General features: G+C 35.5%; 1 protein-coding gene across 1 annotated transcript; it reads right to left on the reverse strand.

The window, feature by feature from the left end:
• Positions 1–6,627: 6,627 nt before the first annotated feature.
• Positions 6,628–17,994, reverse strand: LOC149828997 (protein PHR1-LIKE 1-like). The gene is made up of 7 exons (XM_090017192.1): positions 17,878–17,994; positions 12,822–13,656; positions 12,648–12,724; positions 12,509–12,548; positions 8,422–8,473; positions 8,228–8,297; positions 6,628–6,819 (listed from the first exon to the last, which is right to left on the reverse strand). The coding sequence occupies exons 1-7, from the start codon at positions 17,992–17,994 to the stop codon at positions 6,628–6,630; spliced, it is 1,383 nt and encodes a 460-aa protein (XP_089873318.1).
• Positions 17,995–18,947: the final 953 nt, after the last annotated feature.

An 18,947-nucleotide genomic window follows, 5' to 3' on the forward strand; every position in this document is an offset into this window, starting at 1 on the left:
AATCATGATTTTTAGTTAATCAAGTTTTTGGTATAATATAAACTATTGATTCTTTTTGTTATGTTAAAAACACATCTAAATATGAAAAATATTTAAATTAACACATGTTTTCTACACAATAAAGCATAGAGATCACATCTTAGCATTTAGATTAAGAAAGAATACATGCAAATATATTTTTTAAAAGAGTCTAGAAGGGTCCGGAAGATAAATAGTTTAGAACTTACACATTTCTCTCTATATATGTATTACTCACATATATTTTCTACTATCACAATTACCTATAGCTTATTTAGAACAAAACAACATACATGTATGTTTTTTCATGCCTTATAGTACGATAAAATTTCATGTCACATGTATACGTGCAAGTCTCCATTACATTGGTTCTTTTGAACCCAAGCTCATTCATGAGCATTATACAAGCATGCTTTTTCATGCCTTATAGTACAAAAATTATATGTCACACATACATATGTGTAAATCTGTATCACATGGGTTTTCTTGAATCCAAGCTCATTTAAGAGCATTGTACATGCATGTCTTTACATGCCTTATAGTACAATATAATTATATGCAATATATACATACGTGCAAAACTACACCACACTGGTTTCTTTGAACCCAAATTCATTCATGAACATAACATGTGCATGCATGCATTTCATGCCTTATAACTTACATAACATCATATTGCATATGAATATCATGTTGCATCTCAACATATACCAACTCAAAAAAGATTCAAAAAGAAAAAAATATTCAAGTCGTTAGAAAAAATTCATAATTTTATTAAATAAAATAAAAAATAAATGCAAAAAATTATAAAGGATTCAAATCACACCTTGAACTTAAGTAGCCCTTTCTACGATGATGAATGACCAGAGCTTCGGCTAGGTTGAGGCTCTGGAAGACATGATGAGACAGAGATTTTGATTTAGGTTAGGTCCAAATTCTAGTAGAGCTTCAGTATGGATGCAGTAGGTTGGATTCAAACTAGTAGAGTATAGGTGCCGAGGCTTTTAGATCATAGATGCTGAATTAGGATGGGTAGGTCACTTATTTATAGGTTTTCTAGTAGATCCTAGACATAGATTTATATATTAATTTCTTTTAACATCCTCCTTAATTAGTAATTCCTAAAATTTTACTATAGCTTTCAAATTTGTCAATTGGTAGAGGTTTTGTAAACATGTTGACAACTTGCGTCTTGTTGGGGACAAACTCTTATGAGATTTATTTCTTTTCTACCAATTCTCATATATGATGATGTCAAGTCTCAATATGCTTTGATCAATTATGAAGCACAAGATTTTTTTTTTGTTATGGTGATAGCAAACTTGTTATTACAATGTATGGTGGTCGGTCCTTGTTTATATTTCAAATATGATAAAATCCTTTTTAACCAAACTGCTTTATATATATGTTGTTGTGGTGGCATAACATATTCTGTTCTACAAATAATAATGACATTTTACCTTATTTCTTTGATGACATTGAAATCATCTTTGACCTTAAATAGAAAACATAGCCAGAGGTGCTTCTTCTATCATCAACTAAACTTGCCTAGTCAATGTTAGTATATCCATTCATGTTTATATCATTCTCTACAATATATTTAATTCTAAATTTCTTTGTCTTTGGAGGCACTTCAAAAAAATTTGGTTCAGAGTCACCTGAGTCTAGATCTTCTTTATTTGATAAAAGTCTTGTTGTGACAGGAATTTGCTTTTCTTTTGAATCTCCATCTTTGATACTTGTAAGTATTTGACTTAAACTTGATTCTTAGCTTCATTTACTTATTTCATAAAAAATCATGTATCTTGAAATCACTATATTTTTTTAACTTTAGGTTATGGAAATAATATTCTTTTAAACTATTACTATAGCTGATAAGATGATTTTGTCTCTTTTCATGAAACTTTTCTCTGTTTTGAAACAAGATTTTACTATAAGAAACACAACCAAAGACTCTTTAACTAATTTATCTTTGGTTTATGCTTATTCCATGTTTCATAGGAGTCTCTTTAATATATGCACAACCCAAAAACTACTGGACAAATTCTAAACTTTCAACATGCTTCTCATTGTTTCTGCAATCATCCCATTCGACTGTCCACCACACTGCTTTGTTGTGATGTGCTTGCTACTATCAATTGTCTTTTAATGCCATGTTGTTTGCATTAGTTCCAGAAGTCATTGATTGTGAACCCTCCACCACGATCAGTACTTTCTTTTTTTGCATATGTTTTAAATTGTTGAAAAATAAATAATGCTTCTCTCTCGAGCTCGTGAAACATATGGCCTATAAGAGTTGTAAGGACCCTATGTAAGGGATAGTGCCTTTTCTAAATAAGTGGCCATGAATCATCCATAACAATTGTAAGGGGCCTTAACTAGAGGTAGCCATAGTGTCGGCCCCATTGCAGCCTAACAAGCCTGACCCGTATCTCGGCCCAAGCCCAGCTCGACTCAGTTATACTCAGGCTTTGGCGAGGGCTACATTTTGTAGCCCTAGCCCCAACCAGCTACGGGTTGGTTACCCGACAACGCGTTAAGCACCTGGCCCAATGGCCACTCCTACCTTTAAGTTTATTAAGGGCAGTACTCTATTGAATATCACTAGTGGGCTTTGCAAAAATTTCACAACCATTTTTTTTGTGTTAATTCTTTATGTCATAAAAAGAACCAATAAATGTGGTTTGGTGCCCTATAAAATATATTCACATCATTTTGCTATAGTCATTAATAATAGTATTAAATATCGTCTTTCATTATGAGTTTCAGTTTGTGTTAGTCTACAAATGTCTACACGAACCAATTCTAGTGGAAATTATAATCTTCATGTTGATTTCGAAAATGACAATCTATAAAATTTTCTGTTCTTTTCTTTATTGATGTGTTAAAGCCAATCACCGTGTTCTTCTGTTTAATAATTTGAGGATTCTAAATTTTATATGGCCAAATCTCAAATGCCAAAGATTTGACTCCAACCTTTTCAAATATAGAGGCTTGATTTCCACATGAAGCGATAGCAATAGAAAAAAATTATTTGGAGTCATTTTTACCTTGGCTATGACATCACGTTATTAAAATACAATGAATGGAATATTCTTTTTGTATAAGTTGACCTCAATAGATTTTGAGCCAAGCTAAGAACATAGAACACATCACGAATGTGTTTGATGATACCAACTTTTGTTTTTACAGCAATGACTCGTTTGCCTTCGACTTTTTAGAACTTCTTGTCACCTAATTTTACTTTGAGTTGAATGCTTTTATCTAACTCGAAGCTATTTTGATTTCTTGTCGTGTGATTGTTGCAAACGCTATTTATGTATTCTGCAAATATTGTTGTGCACTCTCATGCAAATTAAGAACATCCGACCTCTTGATTAATCTCTTTTTTACATTTTTTTTTGAGAAATTTGCCTTAATTTTTTCTTTAAACTAGTAATTTCTTTGTGAGTGGTTCGGTATCATGTACTTGGACATTTGAATCAACAGGCTTTTGATTCACGTCTAGGCTTCTTGCATACAAAGCAATGTGACTCATATTTGCCACCTTGTTTGTTACGTATTTATTGATTGGAGTGGCTTTTTCCTTTACCAAGTTCTCTTTTATTTATGCCTCCTCTTCCAAATTATATTTTTCAACCTTTACTAGAGCTTTCCTTTTCATCTTCTATATTCATTTTTTATTGCAATGCATGCCATAGATTATGTGATTCATAGATTTATAAATTTCTTACTCCATGTGATTCTCGATAACCCATCAACTTGTACAGTGATAACATCGCTAGGTCTTGATTCTTCATTAGCAGCAGCCACATAATCGAATTTTGTTAGAAAGCTCCATAGAACTTTCTCAAAAAGAATTCTTTCAATTTCAACACCATAGCTCCTAATTTGATTGAAAATTATAGCAACTCGAGAAAAAAAAATTGTATCGATTCATTGTCTTTCATTATCAGTGCACCGAACTCTCTGCAAAGAGCCCTTTCACCTTCCAAGATAGCTAGCTAACTTACTTAAGAGTAAATATAGATTAATTTCTGTTTGGAGTAATTACAAATTAATTTATTTTAATACAATGTACCAAATTTTCAACCTTCAAAAAATTGTGTTTTTATGTGGTAAAAATACGATCCAATGGTTGATTCCTACTATTCTTACCATGTTGAACATTTCTATGGAGTCGGATTTAATTTGGTAAGAACGACCTCCCTTAGGAGTTTTCAACTTAGGGGTTTAGAATGCATGTGGATAGTCAATATTTTCCCTTAATTAAATATGCTAATGGCACATCAAACGTGATTTACCTGCTAGAATCATGCTTTTATTATTTTCAGAGTTTCGATTTTTATATTTTTGAGTTTATATTTTAAGATAGCAAAGTTAGCAACAAAATTATGGATTGCAGACTGCTAAATCCCTGATCACTGTGTCTGTCAGTCATCTTTGTAAGAGTACTATTAGCTTTGGTTTGACAACCATATTGCAGCATTTCACTCTCTTTGTTCTTTGTAACAGTATTATTGGCTTTGTTTTGGCAATCTTATTGACAGTTCTATATCCTTTGTTTTCAAACATTTTCTTTTGATGACAAGCCAGTGGGGTTTGATCCGGTGCCTTCATCTGAGCATGTTTTCAAACGTTTTCTACACCTTTCTTTTAGTCCAATTAGGTGGGGTTGTAAATAGGTTTCTTAAAAGGAAATTATCTAATCAATTCAGTTTTAGTTGAATTCAGATGCAAAACTGCATGAAGATTTTACTTTTTTCTACCAAATATAACAAATGGGATCTGGATTCAGATTTGGTTGAATATCCAACCTGAATCCTAATCATTAATAACAATGTTTTTTTGAAGTAGAGGTGTTCAGCTCGAGCCGAAGTGAGCTTAGCTTGAACTGGACTCGACCTGAACGTGGCAGCCCCGCAGCTATGTAGACATCCCATAATGGACGGTGGAGATCTCAGATTACTTTTCCAAAGTGATTTGACAGATCACCTGATCCGCTCTCGTGTTCTGCCCCGACCACAGAACCAGGCCTATGTAGACATCCCAAGTCTCCCTTGCCCATCAGGAAGTACACCCAGCTTCAGCCTCGTGGCAAGAGACATGCACCTTTGGAGTTTGAACTTGTGGCGTCCCTTTGGTTTGGTGATGTTCACGAGTTACCTCTCCCATATGAGCAGAGCCGTCATGGGCATCAAGGCACGACTTTTGTAGAGATGGACGAAAAAAAGAGGGTGCTCTGAAAAAATATTTCTTCTTTCGGATCATGGCGCAACATCTCATCCAACATAGATGAGTGATGAAAAATAAATCACACAAGTTATTGGATTTTGGGTGTTTTTTTTTTTAAATTCCAACCCCACAGATGTATTCAGCATGATTGATTTATTAGAAATCAACACTTGGATCATGCATTTTGGATGAAAAAAATGGTATTTGGAGCCTCAAAAATTTATGAAAATTGTAGGCAGTTGATTTTTGAAACCTTATAAAAACCTATCCATGCATCGGAATCAAATGCTCCAAGAAGTGATTCCTATAAAAACAAACATATAGATCACATTGTTAGGAAAGTTTTAAAATTGATGATTTCTTTCCACCAAAAGTGTTTTAAAAACTTTAGTCCCATATCTAAGAGAAATCAGTTTTTCTAGTGGTTTAAATACAAACTTTGTTCTTCATTCTTTACTTTGGTAAGCCTTGTGTCCATGGGTGGCTTGCGGACGTTGCTGCGCATCGCGCAGCAACGGATGCGCCGTTCGCACGCACGCACGCGCGTGCGTGCGCAAGGGCGCTTGAGGCGCAATGTGGCATTTTGATGGCGCACTTTGCACTTTGCGCAAGGTGCATATGAGGCGCAAATATCCGTTTTGATTTTTCGGTTTTGAGATATCTGGCCGTTTGAAAAGTTTAATATCATTTATATTGAGATTAAGGCGCTTTGTGACTGTTGGACGGTTTTGGAGGCCTTTGATTAACAGTCAAAGGTGAGTGACCGTTCAGGTACCTTCTTGTCCTATTTTTAAACCGTCAGATTTATGCCCATTAATCTCATTTATCGCAAAACGTTTTGGCCACTCTAAAAGTCTATAAATTCTTCTATTTTCGTCTTTTGAGTATCATCAGAATCTCTGACTCTCCAGTTTTCTCCTTTCTTTCTTCTCAGTTTGGCTTGCAGAGTTCATGTGTGGGAGAGGTCATCTGTTCTTGCGAAGCAGTGACTCTCTTGAGGTTCAAGCCTAGTTGTATCCTGGGAACTCAGTCGTAACAAAACCCTTTTTCGCATCTTCGGAATTTCCGGAGTGGGGCGATTGAAGTTCTAAAGATAGTGATCTTAAGAACGTGCCTCTAGGCTTGAAATCTCTTTTCAGAAATCCAATTTTCACGAGGTTGGTATAACACACATATGTATAGTCAAAATTTTGAAAAAAAAAACAACAAAAATTTAATAACATGTTTCATTACGCACCGTGCCAATTTAGGAGGTTCCAAGTTATACACGATTATGTATAACAATTATCTGTTGTGATACCCACTACACCATAATCTGTGGGCATTCTCTGGTGCTTTGTTGATGATATGTTTGGTATTTTCACTGTTGATTCTTCATGCAGACTGAGTATCTTGTGTACCATCTGTTTTAGACTGCTCAGCCTCATTAACTGATTGTTCATCTGAACCATTACCATCTTTCTCTGGACTTTCAAACGACCTTCTATTGTATGTTTGATGTTCATCAACCAGTTTCTGAAGAAACCTCCCATGCTCTTCAATACGCAGCTGTAGATTTCTCTGCACCTGAATGAGCACCACAAGGACAAAGATGAAGTAAGATTATGTAGAGCAATCTCACAAAGACCACATAATTTATCAGCTATTTACAAAAGGCTGCCCAACAATTGTGTTGTTACAATTGACTGCCTACTTTATCTAAATGCAATTCAAATCAAGGTTGTAAGTATACTATCATTACCCATATCGGTCGGGCTCAACATAAGATATGTATCGTATCGTAAAAATCATAAATTTTAATAAAAATTTCTAAAAATTCTAAAACATTTATGAAAATTAAAAAAAAAATAACAAAATTTTTAAAAAATTATAACACATGAAACAATAATGAATTGCACAAATATAACCTTAAAATCACATATAAATCATTTATGTTTCTATGACTTGCATAAAATATCATCAAACATCAACTATCTCACAAGAACAATGCAAAATATTAAGTAAATATCTTGCAATTAAAAACATGCCACATGACTCATACTTTCATATTACATAAACAAAAATATTGTGGTAATAGTAGCACTCAATTTTCACTCATTACTTGAGTGCCCTATTGTCATGCCGGATCATTTAATGTCATCTTTGTTGGAGGAGTATGGAGCCTAATTTCTACCTTGTTGGTGATTTTTTTTTTGAAAGGTAGTTTTGTAATTTTACTCATAATAAAGATTTTTTTTTTTACTTTAACCCACTTTCTTGAGTGAAAAAATGATAGAAATATACTCTTACTTGAGCCAACTACAAAAGTCATCTCCTTTGTGCACAGATCCGCCTCAAATCTCTCTCATGACTCCTAGGGTGCATGGATACCCCTTTAATGATCTTTGCACAAATGAGGAAGTCGGCACTCAAGAGGTCTTTAAAACCCAAAAAATGAAAAACAAGTTTCTACCTTTTTTAAAGTGCATCAAATGTATATTGTACGATACAACACGATATGCGGTTGCATCGTATGATACATCTGATACAGATATGATATACACTCTTATTGTAATATGAGTGTGGATTGTATCACTTTTGCCCTTATTAACAATATGTATCATACCATATCATACGATACGGTACGATACTTACAACATTGTTTCAAATAGCTGCTTGAGGTATAAAATGATATTTTTGTATTTTTTATTAAACAACTCATCTTATGGTCTTTCGATAAAGTATAAACAAATCAACAATGAGGGTATTTTAGACTTTTTCTTTACTAAATAAATGTCAACCTACTGATTTTAGGGCCAAGTGTGTCTTTGAAATACACATTATAAAAGTAGGTAGCTAAATGTAATAACTAAAATGGTAGGCAGCCGCAGCCTTTTCTAAGTAGCTGGCAAGTTTGGCAGTTTTTTATAATTTTATGTAATAGAACTAACAGATGCAAAGAAATATAACATAAGAAATCATAAGAATCAAAAACCTCTAGCTGCTCATGCAACAGCCTCTGGACATCCATCTGCAGATGCAATGCTTCAGTGATTTGCATTCCTCTTAACATGAATAGTTATCATCAGTATTACAAATTCAAAAAAATAAAAAATACCAATATAGCGGCAATTGGTACAGCAAAAAAAAAAACCATGATTTGATTTTTCATGTATTGAATTTGATTACGTTTTCACATCAATCCGTGGTCTCCCACTAGTAGTACTTGTATCAGATATCTCTGCAATAAAATAAACATAGAATGAATCACTGCAATATGAAAGGCTAACTATATGCTGCCTAAAGTTATAAAGAGAAAAGAAAGGAACTTGCTGAAACTGACAGATTTTGGGGCCAGTTCAGGAGAGCCATCCAAATATATTTGTGTCCGTCTGATATCATGAACATAAAATAGTAGACATACCATTATGGAGGTATAGCTTGAGAAATGAATTCCTCATAGCTTGACTATTTTACTGTGCATGCGAATTCATTATTCATTATGAAGCTTGAGAAGGGATGTTGAAAGTGGGAAATGGCAGGGAGATTACTTATTTCTAACTGATTATTAAACAAATGAAGGCATCGACTGTAAGGCATTATTGTACGATTTAAACAAATGGGACCTTGAGTAACACTTGATCCAGATAAATGTTTCCTTTTTGGGGATAAACAAGAAAAGTAATTATCAGACAAATGAGACAAAAATGGTGCATGCGTGCATTTGTGTGTGTGTGGTGCCTGTATATATATATATATATATATATATATATATATATATATATATATAGGGTTAACATTTGTTGCCTTTGAAGGCACAAAAATTGTATGGAACTATTGAGCTAAAAGTCATAGGTTCAAGCTTTATCAACTCAATCTGACCACATAGATGTGTTCAGGAAGGTTTGTTTGCTAAGGATCAAGCCCTGGATCATGTTATTCAATCCAAAAATATGATTTTTTGAGTCATGAAATTTTAGTGCATTGTAGACGGTTCATTTTTTAAGCTCTTAAAAGTCCTGCTTATGTGTCACAATCATATGATTCAAAATTCATTTTCTACTAAACATTGTAGATCACATCCATAAGATTTAATTTACAAAAAAAAAAAACTAAAACATAGGATTTTCAGCTCAATAGTTCCATATAATTTGGCACCTTCAAAGGCACCAAATATTAACCCATATATATATATATATATATATATATATATATATATATATATATATATATATATATATATATATATATATATATAGATAGATAGATAGATAGATAGATAGATAGATAGATAGATAGATAGATAGATAGATAGATATATAGATAGAGAGAGAGAGAGAGAGAGAGAGATGCTGTGTAACCCTAAATATAAAAGTTCTCAGACAATCTGATTCATAACATTGCTTCTAACTAAATCACAGATTTGCTGCAGAAACTTCAATGGCCTTGGCAGCATTTCAACAGATCAAAGAAACCTTGCTGGAACTAAGTACAGATGTGGATGATAACCTCAGCACAAGAAATTAAGGACAAGGCATGGGAGCAGAAGTAATAGGATATATCTCTCACTCAAACAAGATTTATTGGTCATAATCATCATTAACTAATCGAATGAACGTTGCGAACCATACAGGAGAAACTATTATACATTTAGCTGTGGATGATAACCTCAGCACAAGAAATTAAGGACAAGGCATGGGAGCAGAAGTAATAGGATATATCTCTCACTCAAACAAGATTTATTGGTCATAATCATCATTAACTAATCGAAGAATGAACGTGGCGAACCATACAGGAGAAACTATTATACATTTAGCTGTGGATGATAACCTCAGCACAAGAAATTAAGGACAAGGCATGGGAGCAGAAGTAATAGGATATATCTCTCACTCAAACAAGATTTATTGGTCATAATCATCATTAACTAATCGAAGAATGAACGTGGCGAACCATACAGGAGAAACTATTATACATTTAGCTGTGGATGATAACCTCAGCACAAGAAATTAAGGACAAGGCATGGGAGCAGAAGTAATAGGATATATCTCTCACTCAAACAAGATTTATTGGTCATAATCATCATTAACTAATCGAAGAATGAACGTGGCGAACCATACAGGAGAAACTATTATACATTTTAATTGTTAGGCATTTTGAGATTTTGTGTAAGATTATCAGTTATATGTCAAATGATAATCTGGTTTTGAAATGTTGCAGGCTTTATATCTACAAAATTGTAAAGCCTCTTTATCATAGAAAATGGTTCATCATTCAAACTCAAGATTGAAACCCGAAGAAACTCCTACTTATGCCCCATGAATCATTTATATCAAACTTACAAGTGCTATCATTAATAAAGTTGATCAGACCTCCAAGATGTGTTATAATTGATGACATTTGCCAGGGGGTCATAATGTCATGAAACATGAAATGCAGTTGCAAGTAATTTGAGTTACAGTTTTAACTCCCGTCTGTTTATTTGTCTGAATCTTCATCAACTAGGATAATATGGACGAAAATAACAGGGACCTAAAAGGAGAGAAAACTCCATCAATCATAACGGAAGGCGACTATCACTTGGCCATTTCAGGATAACTAATTTTGAATGAATATTTGTGAAGCTTAATTCTGTTATAAGTATTCAAGAACTATACTGGATGTTTTAAAAAGATAGCTTGAATATAAAAATTGAACCAAGAGCCGAGCTAGCTGTTACAATGACATCCATTTTTGAGAAATTTTGTTTCCTTGACCTTCCTAGAGTCAAAATCACATCCTTCTGCTTATTGATTCTTTTTGTCCATTTGTTTCTTGAGACTCAATATGAGTTGGAATAGGAATTATATGGCTCATATCATCCGGTTACTATGTGCTTCTTAACCTACTGAAACAGTAAAACCTCCTCTAACCTTCATCCAAAAATCACCCAGGACACTTTATTTCATCTTGCTTTTGACAAAAGAGGATCATCAATTCATCCTTATCATACATAGTTTTTCGCTAACAACATGATAATCAAGTTGTTGATGGGTAGAGAGACTGAATACATTGACAAGAATGTGTTTGTTTAGAAAGAATTTTGATGACTTGTGAGGCAGCAAACTGAATACTAAATATGCAAAGCGCTACCAAGTGACATTAGTTACCAATAGTCTTGCAGAGTTAGAAATGAAGGGAAAGATGGTACTGGCAGAGACGGCAGACGATCTAATTATCTGCCCAACTTTGATGGACCAAACACTAGACAAATTTAAAGTGCAATTGTTAAACTGGAAAGAGATAGACCGCCTGAACTTTTTACAGCTAAACTTCCAGAGCAGATCTGGTACTCAGCCGAGTACCTTTGCAATGTATTCGGCCCAATGAATGGATGCCATGTGTCCATTCATTGGGATCCCCTCCAGATGAATGGGTGCATGGCATCCACTGACTGGATTGAGTACTCTGCATTGTACTCAGTCTGACCACCGGATCTCATCTCCTCAACTTTGGTTCCTGAAACTGACATGTAGAGGTACCTTGGGAATAAACTCTCATTGGCTGTTTATGTCTCCTACCTTCTATTTGTATCTTCTATAGGCAAACTTGATCACGCTTCAAATAAGAAGATAGGGCAGTGGCATAAGAAAAAGATATTGCAAAAACAACCAGAGACTCGAGCAGTACAATATGTTTAGTTCCAAAACTTGTAGTTCATCATTCAATTAGTAAATTATGTATAGCAGAGTTTTTATGTCTATATCATTCTGCATCCTCGTCATGGTCAATAGGAAAAGAGTGCTGACACTGAAAATATGGCCTTGTTCTGATATAGAAACAATATGAAATAATGGCTGCATATTGTGACAGGACCAGGCTGATGATTGGCTAACTTATACGGGCTACTTTTAGCATCATAAATGTGGTTGACATGCACTAAACAATCACTAAAAAACTTCCACTATGTTATTTAAATTTTCCAAGTTCTATGAATAGGTAAAATGATTTTCTTGTATTGTGGTATGGCAATTTCAACATAGTCAAAACCACTCTAAGCAGGCCTATGGAAAAAAGAAAAACCCACTCCCCCTTTCATCTTTCTGTTCTCTTAATAGAAGGCCCGACCTTGAGAAAAACCCAATCATCGCCATAAATGGGTCAAGTAGATCAAACATAATGATGATAACTATCCCCATATGTCCCTATGATCTTTGATATTCCACCTAATTCTGTCAATTTCATGTTAACATATTAAACCAATTGCATCACAAGAACAAAATGGAATGACAAGGTTTACCTTCTGTAAAATCGGGAGGATCCTTTACCATTCGATATTTCTGCATTGCACATATGAAGCAAATTCTCATAATTTCAGAAATAAATCAGGAGCAATACTCATGGATCACAGAAAGCAAAACATGGAATGCAATCCAAACCTGCAAATGGCTTTTAACATGGAAAATTGTCAAATTATCTGATTTCATCAACTTCAAGATTCCTTTTGGGGTTGCTTCTGCATTCAAGTGGTAAATGAACATTGAAAACATAAGGATCACTAGCATTTAAAAGTATATCAGCCAAGACATAAAAGTCAGATATATGCCACTTACTCTCAGCACCACCAAGGCGATTTACAGCCTCGACAAATCGTTCGTGAAGATCTGGAGTCCAACTCATTCGCGTCTTGCTCGGGACTGATAATCTGGACAAAGCCGTGATAGGAAAGTCATAAACAATTCCCAGCTTATTCTCTCTTTTCTCCATCTGAACTCCAGGCCTCTCTGATTGCCTGACTGCAAAAGAGCTTCTCCCAGCAAGGTCAATTTCTCCGTTTAAATTCTGATGGAATTCATTCTTTTCATGACCGCTGCTTTGGTTTATGTCACCGATAGGACCAACTGCTGCATGGTGGCTACTACTGCATGGGCTTAACTCTAGCATGGGATGCAGAGGGCCAATTTCAAAATCATTCTGCTTTCTGGGATTAGCAGAAACTACTTCAGGTTGCAATATCTCTAAGCAGGGCATCTGCATTGAATTCCTTGGCAATTGGGTTATAAGAGGATTGTTGTACCCAAGTTGGAGACCACTGTGGATAAAGCCAGGGTAATGTTCAATGGATTCAGAAACTTGTGGTGATTCATACTGATGAGAATTCACAAGATAAGATGAATTCATACATGAAGTTGAATCCATAACAGTACTTCTCTGCGAAAAATGGTCATCTGAAAGCACAACAGCATCAAGAGAATAACAATTGCTATTTCTGGGATAGTTGAGGCCCATGAGATCATATGGAGAAGAAACTGGGATACAAGCACCCATATTACACAGCTGCCTAGATTCAAAACTCTGGTACTGCTGAAGATCTAGATCCTGAGAAGAAGTATTCCTTAAGCTTCCATTTTTCTGTTTCAAGCATTCCACCTTCTGGGTATTCATTTTCTGCATAGAGAGTAAATGCCCACAGCAATTGATATCCAAAACCTGAACCTCTCCACAGTTAGGCATCAACTTCAACAATCAACTCAATTCAAATTAAACCAGACCACTCACTTCAACACAAACAACTTCAAAACTTATATATTATCAACAATCATAGATGCATAATCTATGTGGCCAAAAAATTCAAATAAAATAAAGGCATCTTTGCACCAGCATAAACTTTTTCAATGGGAGGTGACAAGTTAGGCAAAAACCTGAAGATGGTATTGTTGAATCTTACACTACATGCACTTCAGAAAAGATATATAACGGGAACAGAAAAGGAAACAAGAAAAAAGATAAGGCGAAAAAAAAAATGTTTCACCTGGTATATATGGAAGGAGTACCAGTATATATATGCAGTCATCTCATCATGTTATGTCAAAAATTTATTTGGTTGTTTCTAGTTGTAACTCAAAAACATAGAACAAAGGTAGATTTCTTACATGAGTTTGATCAAAAGTACCATCAACATGGAATCTGAGTGTCCTTTTCTTTCTTCGGTTTGTCAATCCTTTCAAACCCACTTAATGGTAAGATGTGGGCGGGGCCTTGACGATTTTAACGAAGGTGCTCAGATTTTATCTTTATGCACTCTAATAAGAAAATTTGAGCAAAAAGTCGTTGGAAGTCCCCAACAATTTTTTTTAATTGTATTAAAAAAAACTTCTACCTTCTTGACTTTATAATAATATTTATAAGTGCCCCTTGGTCTGTCCTCATCTGGCATTTAAAACAAAAGAGTTGTGAGCAGGGATGCAACGGGTCGGGTTTGGTTCCAAACCAAACCCAGATCTGATTTGAGATTATGGTATCGAATCCGGACTCGGGTCCAACCGACCCAAATAAGAGAAACCATACCCAGATCTTATAAGGATTGCATGAACCAAAATCGGACCATACCCGGTAAAATAATATTTTTTTATCTTTTTACATTGAAATTTGTGAATCTTAGTTGGAACTGGGGTCGGACCTGGATCTGGTATGAAATTTCACAAACCATACCCGGATCCATATATTAATCAGACCCTTGGGTCCGACCAGGATTCTAATCAGACCATCTTATTTATCACCAAACCCTGACCCTATCGGGTTTGATACAGGTCGGGTCCTGGTCAAACCCAACCCATTGACTTAGTTGTGAGTGTATCTAAGATCAACATCCTGGATCGGTTTTATTTGGATGTGTGCATCGGTATATTGAGTAGGGATACTGTTAATGAGTAGGATTTGTGTCAGATTACTATCCGTACCGAACCATATAGCTAGTATGGGCATGAAAAGGTATGACTAGGGTCACCTGAATCCTACTCAAGTAACATGTTGGTCAGGTTTGGAATATAATTTCTCTTAGATAGCCAAACCGGACCTAGCTGATCCAAATAGTTTGGTTATTTTTTAATGAAAATATGCTTTAGTTTATATTATTTGTCAGTTAAAATACGCATTTAAAACCCTTTAAATTGTATGGTCAGGTTTGGGATTCATTTTCTTGATGCAATATAATTCAGGTCGGATACCCGAGCCTGACTGGTTATTTGAACGGGTTTGGGTAAACGATGATCCAATACAAACCTGACCCATGTTTGGATATAGGTTAACATGGTCCAAGGATCTCTTTGGAAGGTGATAACTAGGATGAAATGATGGAAATAATTTGAAAGAAATCAAAGAGAAATAGACATGGAATGGAATGCAAACAATTGTCTTGTTTGGAAGCACCTTGAAGGAGATTTTTGAAGTAATGGAGACTCTTTGGAGAAGGATTTGACAATTATCTTATTTTTATGAAGAAATCCAAACCAAGGATTTGTATGGAATTGGTTAATGAATATTCCTTTCTTGATTCCACCAATTCTTTTGCTCCAAACAGCTTAATGCAGGTATTGGGCACTTTTGATTGTCATGGCTTCTCTGAATTCCCTCTGGTTATTCTCCAATTCGTACTTTCCTAACAGAGGCTAATAGGATTCATAGTCAGATGGAAAAAACTGTAATGAAATCTGGATCCACTTTGGCTTAAGTAGTTGGATTTTTATACTTGGAATTGGATATTAGTTGGGTCATATTTAGATTGGATTCGGATTTAAAACTCCAACCCAGATTCAAATCTGATTATTAAACGTCGGATTCGGTCAGATAATTTAAAAATATATACAGTATGAACTGATGGGATACATAATGACAAGCATTTGACAGGGAATTCAGCTTACTGTAATTTGTGGCTAAAAATTCCCTTTTTTAATTCTGTTTAAATTTATCAATCTAAAGAAGCGAAATAACGTACTAAAAATGAAATTTATCAGGGAAGAAAATGGATAGAGCAGTTTTTAGAAGGTTTCAAGATGCCAACTAGTTAAATTGAGATATATTTCAAATAACAAGTTTGAGGTTTCTAAGTAGGGATGGAAACGGTTTGGATCCATAATAGTTAAATACATGCGGAACAGCCAAAAATTACAAAACCTCCATCCCAGGGGCAGAGCCATGTTGTGGGTAGGGTGGGCACGTGCTCACCTTGACCCAGAAAACCCACCAAGGGGGTAATGGGTCTGGGCAGTGCCCACCTGACCTGGAACGTAGGCGGGCAGTTTCCCAGGTCAGGGTGGGCACCACTCGTGTCCGACCTAATCTGGGTGACCCCGACCCGAGTGGTGAGTACCCACTCTCTCTCTCTCTCTCTCTTTCTTCCTTTGACTCTCCCGAACCCACCTCTCCAGGGGCGTAGCTAGGATTCATGTGAGGGGGGGGCAAATAGGGGTGTAGCAAAAAAAAATGTATTTTTGTGAGTCGGGGGTTCGGGGGCAGCGTCCCCGAAAAAAAAATTTTTGAGATAAAATAAAAAATGACTACAATTATTAATAAAAAACTATTTCATATGGACAAATCAAACTATTTGCTGCAGTCAGGGCTGGGTTAGGACTGGGCTTTTAAAAACAAAAAACAAAAAAAAATAACTGTTTCGGGCGGCAGGACTGGGCTACAGCCCAGTCCTGCCCCCCCCTAGCTACGCCCTTGCACCTCTCTCTCTCTCTCTTCCTTTGACTCTCCCGAACCCACCTCTCTCTCTCTCTCTCTCTCTCTCTCTCTCTCTCTCTCTCTCTCTCTCTCTCTCTCTCTCAGGCACAGTGACCTGCGTTCCGCTAGTTTGATTTCTTCTTTTTTGCGTGTCCTTTTTTAGGATTAGGGTTTTGAGTGATTTTTTAATTAGTATTTAATTAATTTTATTATTATAAATTTTAATTAGTTTATGAAATTAAAAATGTTTGTTAGGATTAGGATTTAGGTTTTTTATTTACTTTTTTTTTAAATAGTTGCATTTCAATAACTAGGGTTTAGGGCTTTTTGTGCTTTTTTTCTCAAATTAATATATAGGTTTTTAATGAAATAGATATTAATTAGTTATTTCTATAAAAATTTTAATCAACATTAGACATGATACACATGCTTTATTTTAGTCACAAATTTTAGGGTTTTATTATTTTTTGTTTCAATTAGCTTATGTATGAAAACTATGAATGATTTTTGCTAAGATTGGGGCTCTTTAGTTTAGTTTTTTTAAAATAACATGAATACTTATTTAGTTTTTAAAGTTTTTTATATTTTTCTGAATAACATTTAGATTTTTATTTTAATTTAATTTAGGTCTTTTGTGTTTTTTTATTAATACTAAACATGATTTTACATGCTTGATTAGCATAAATGCATAATTAATGATGTAAGAGGTTATGATTTTGTATTTGTTTAAATGACATGAATTTTGAATTACACTTTTAGGGTATTATGTATTGTTTTTCTTTTTAAGTAGCATTAAACATGAATAATGAATACTTCACTTTGGTTAGAACTAGAATTACAAGTTTTTTTTCCTGTTCCAGATATAGTTTATGAAATTTTATACGAGACTCGGGCCCAACCCCAGTTCCAATTAAGACCCGCAATTTCTCAATGTAAAAATGATAAATAATACGGTTTTGCCAGGTATGGTTTGGGTTTGGTTCATATAGTTCTTATCGGGTCCATGTATGGTTTTTCTTATAACGGACCCGATTAAACCCAGATCTGAACCTTGTACCATACCCAAAAATCTGATCCAATTATGGTTCTTTCTAGGTCCGAACCAAACCCAACCCATTGACACCCCTACGCTCAACTCATGGGGGGGTTGCAGAATAACCATACCTCATATTGGTTCCACTCATCCCCTATGTCATCTCTATGTTCATACCCATCTTTAGGATTTTCATTGATGCAAGTTGCATCAGATGGGACTCCATAAATGTGATCCATGTCATCCATTTAGTGAAAACCGACATTTAAATAGCTGAAATTTGACTTGTGTGTAGGATTTTTTATTTTGTGATTTAGAAAATCATATTTTTTCATTGAAAAATATGATCCAAGGGTTAATTCTTTTTTTTATAGGAAGCTGGGGTTAGGCAGACTCCCACCAGTTTTACAACTATACCATTGGGATTTGAACTTGCAAGCGTAGCTAGGATTCATATGAGGGGGGGCAAACAGGGGTGTAGCGAAAAAGAAAATTGGGTGTGATAGTTTGGGGTTCGGGGCCAGCGCCCCCGGAAAATTTGTTTTTGAGATAAAATAAAAAATGGCTACAATTATTAATAAAAATCTATTTCATATGGACAAATCAAACTATTTGCTGCAGTCCGGGCTGGGCTACAAAAATGGATAAAAATTTATTTCATATGGAATCAGGGCTGGGCTTTTAAATTTATTTATTTATTTTTTAACTGGCCCGGGAGGCAGGACTGGGCTACAACCCAGTTCTGCGCCCCCCCCCCCTCCAGCTCCGCCTATGGTCCCAACACAAGGTGACCTGCACTAACTGCTCCTACTAAACAAGCGGAGCCCGCCCGGACAACAACCCTCCCCCCGGCCCGGACAACAACCCTCCCCTCCCCCCGGGTTAATTATTAACAACAAAGTTCTTTGTCTAGCAATTTTTTTCATACATATCCACTCCACATGAAAGGGAATGGAAAGCAATTTAAGCGTTTCAATTGCTAAAGAGTTGGCTTACAGAAGTATTTTCAGATCAGGGTGCGGGTCAGCAGGGTGGTTGAGGGTGCTGTGATGAAGGCATCAGATCAAGGCCTGCTGGTGCGCACGGGTGTGTCCATAGCATTTAGAGGTGGGCTACCTAAGGCAGGGTGGTCGTGGGACCCCACTCAGGGTTTTCCTCGCGAGGGTTCCTTGAGGTTAGCTCTGTCCAGAAAAGAGTACAC

This window comes from Nuphar pumila, chromosome 9, assembly GCF_984573655.1.
Source record: "Nuphar pumila chromosome 9, dmNupPumi1.hap1.1, whole genome shotgun sequence".
Classification (NCBI taxonomy): domain Eukaryota; kingdom Viridiplantae; phylum Streptophyta; class Magnoliopsida; order Nymphaeales; family Nymphaeaceae; genus Nuphar; species Nuphar pumila.

Coding starts and splice junctions, on each gene's coding strand:
- LOC149828997 (XM_090017192.1), bottom strand. CDS start 17,994: ATGGATGACATGGATCACATTTATGGAGTCCCATCTGATGCAACTTGC. Junction 13,657..17,877: donor ATGAGTGGAACCAATATGAG/GTATGGTTATTC, acceptor CTCTCTATGCAG/AAAATGAATACCCAGAAGGT. Junction 6,820..8,227: donor TGTTGCATGAGCAGCTAGAG/GTTTTTGATTCT, acceptor GTGCTCATTCAG/GTGCAGAGAAATCTACAGCT.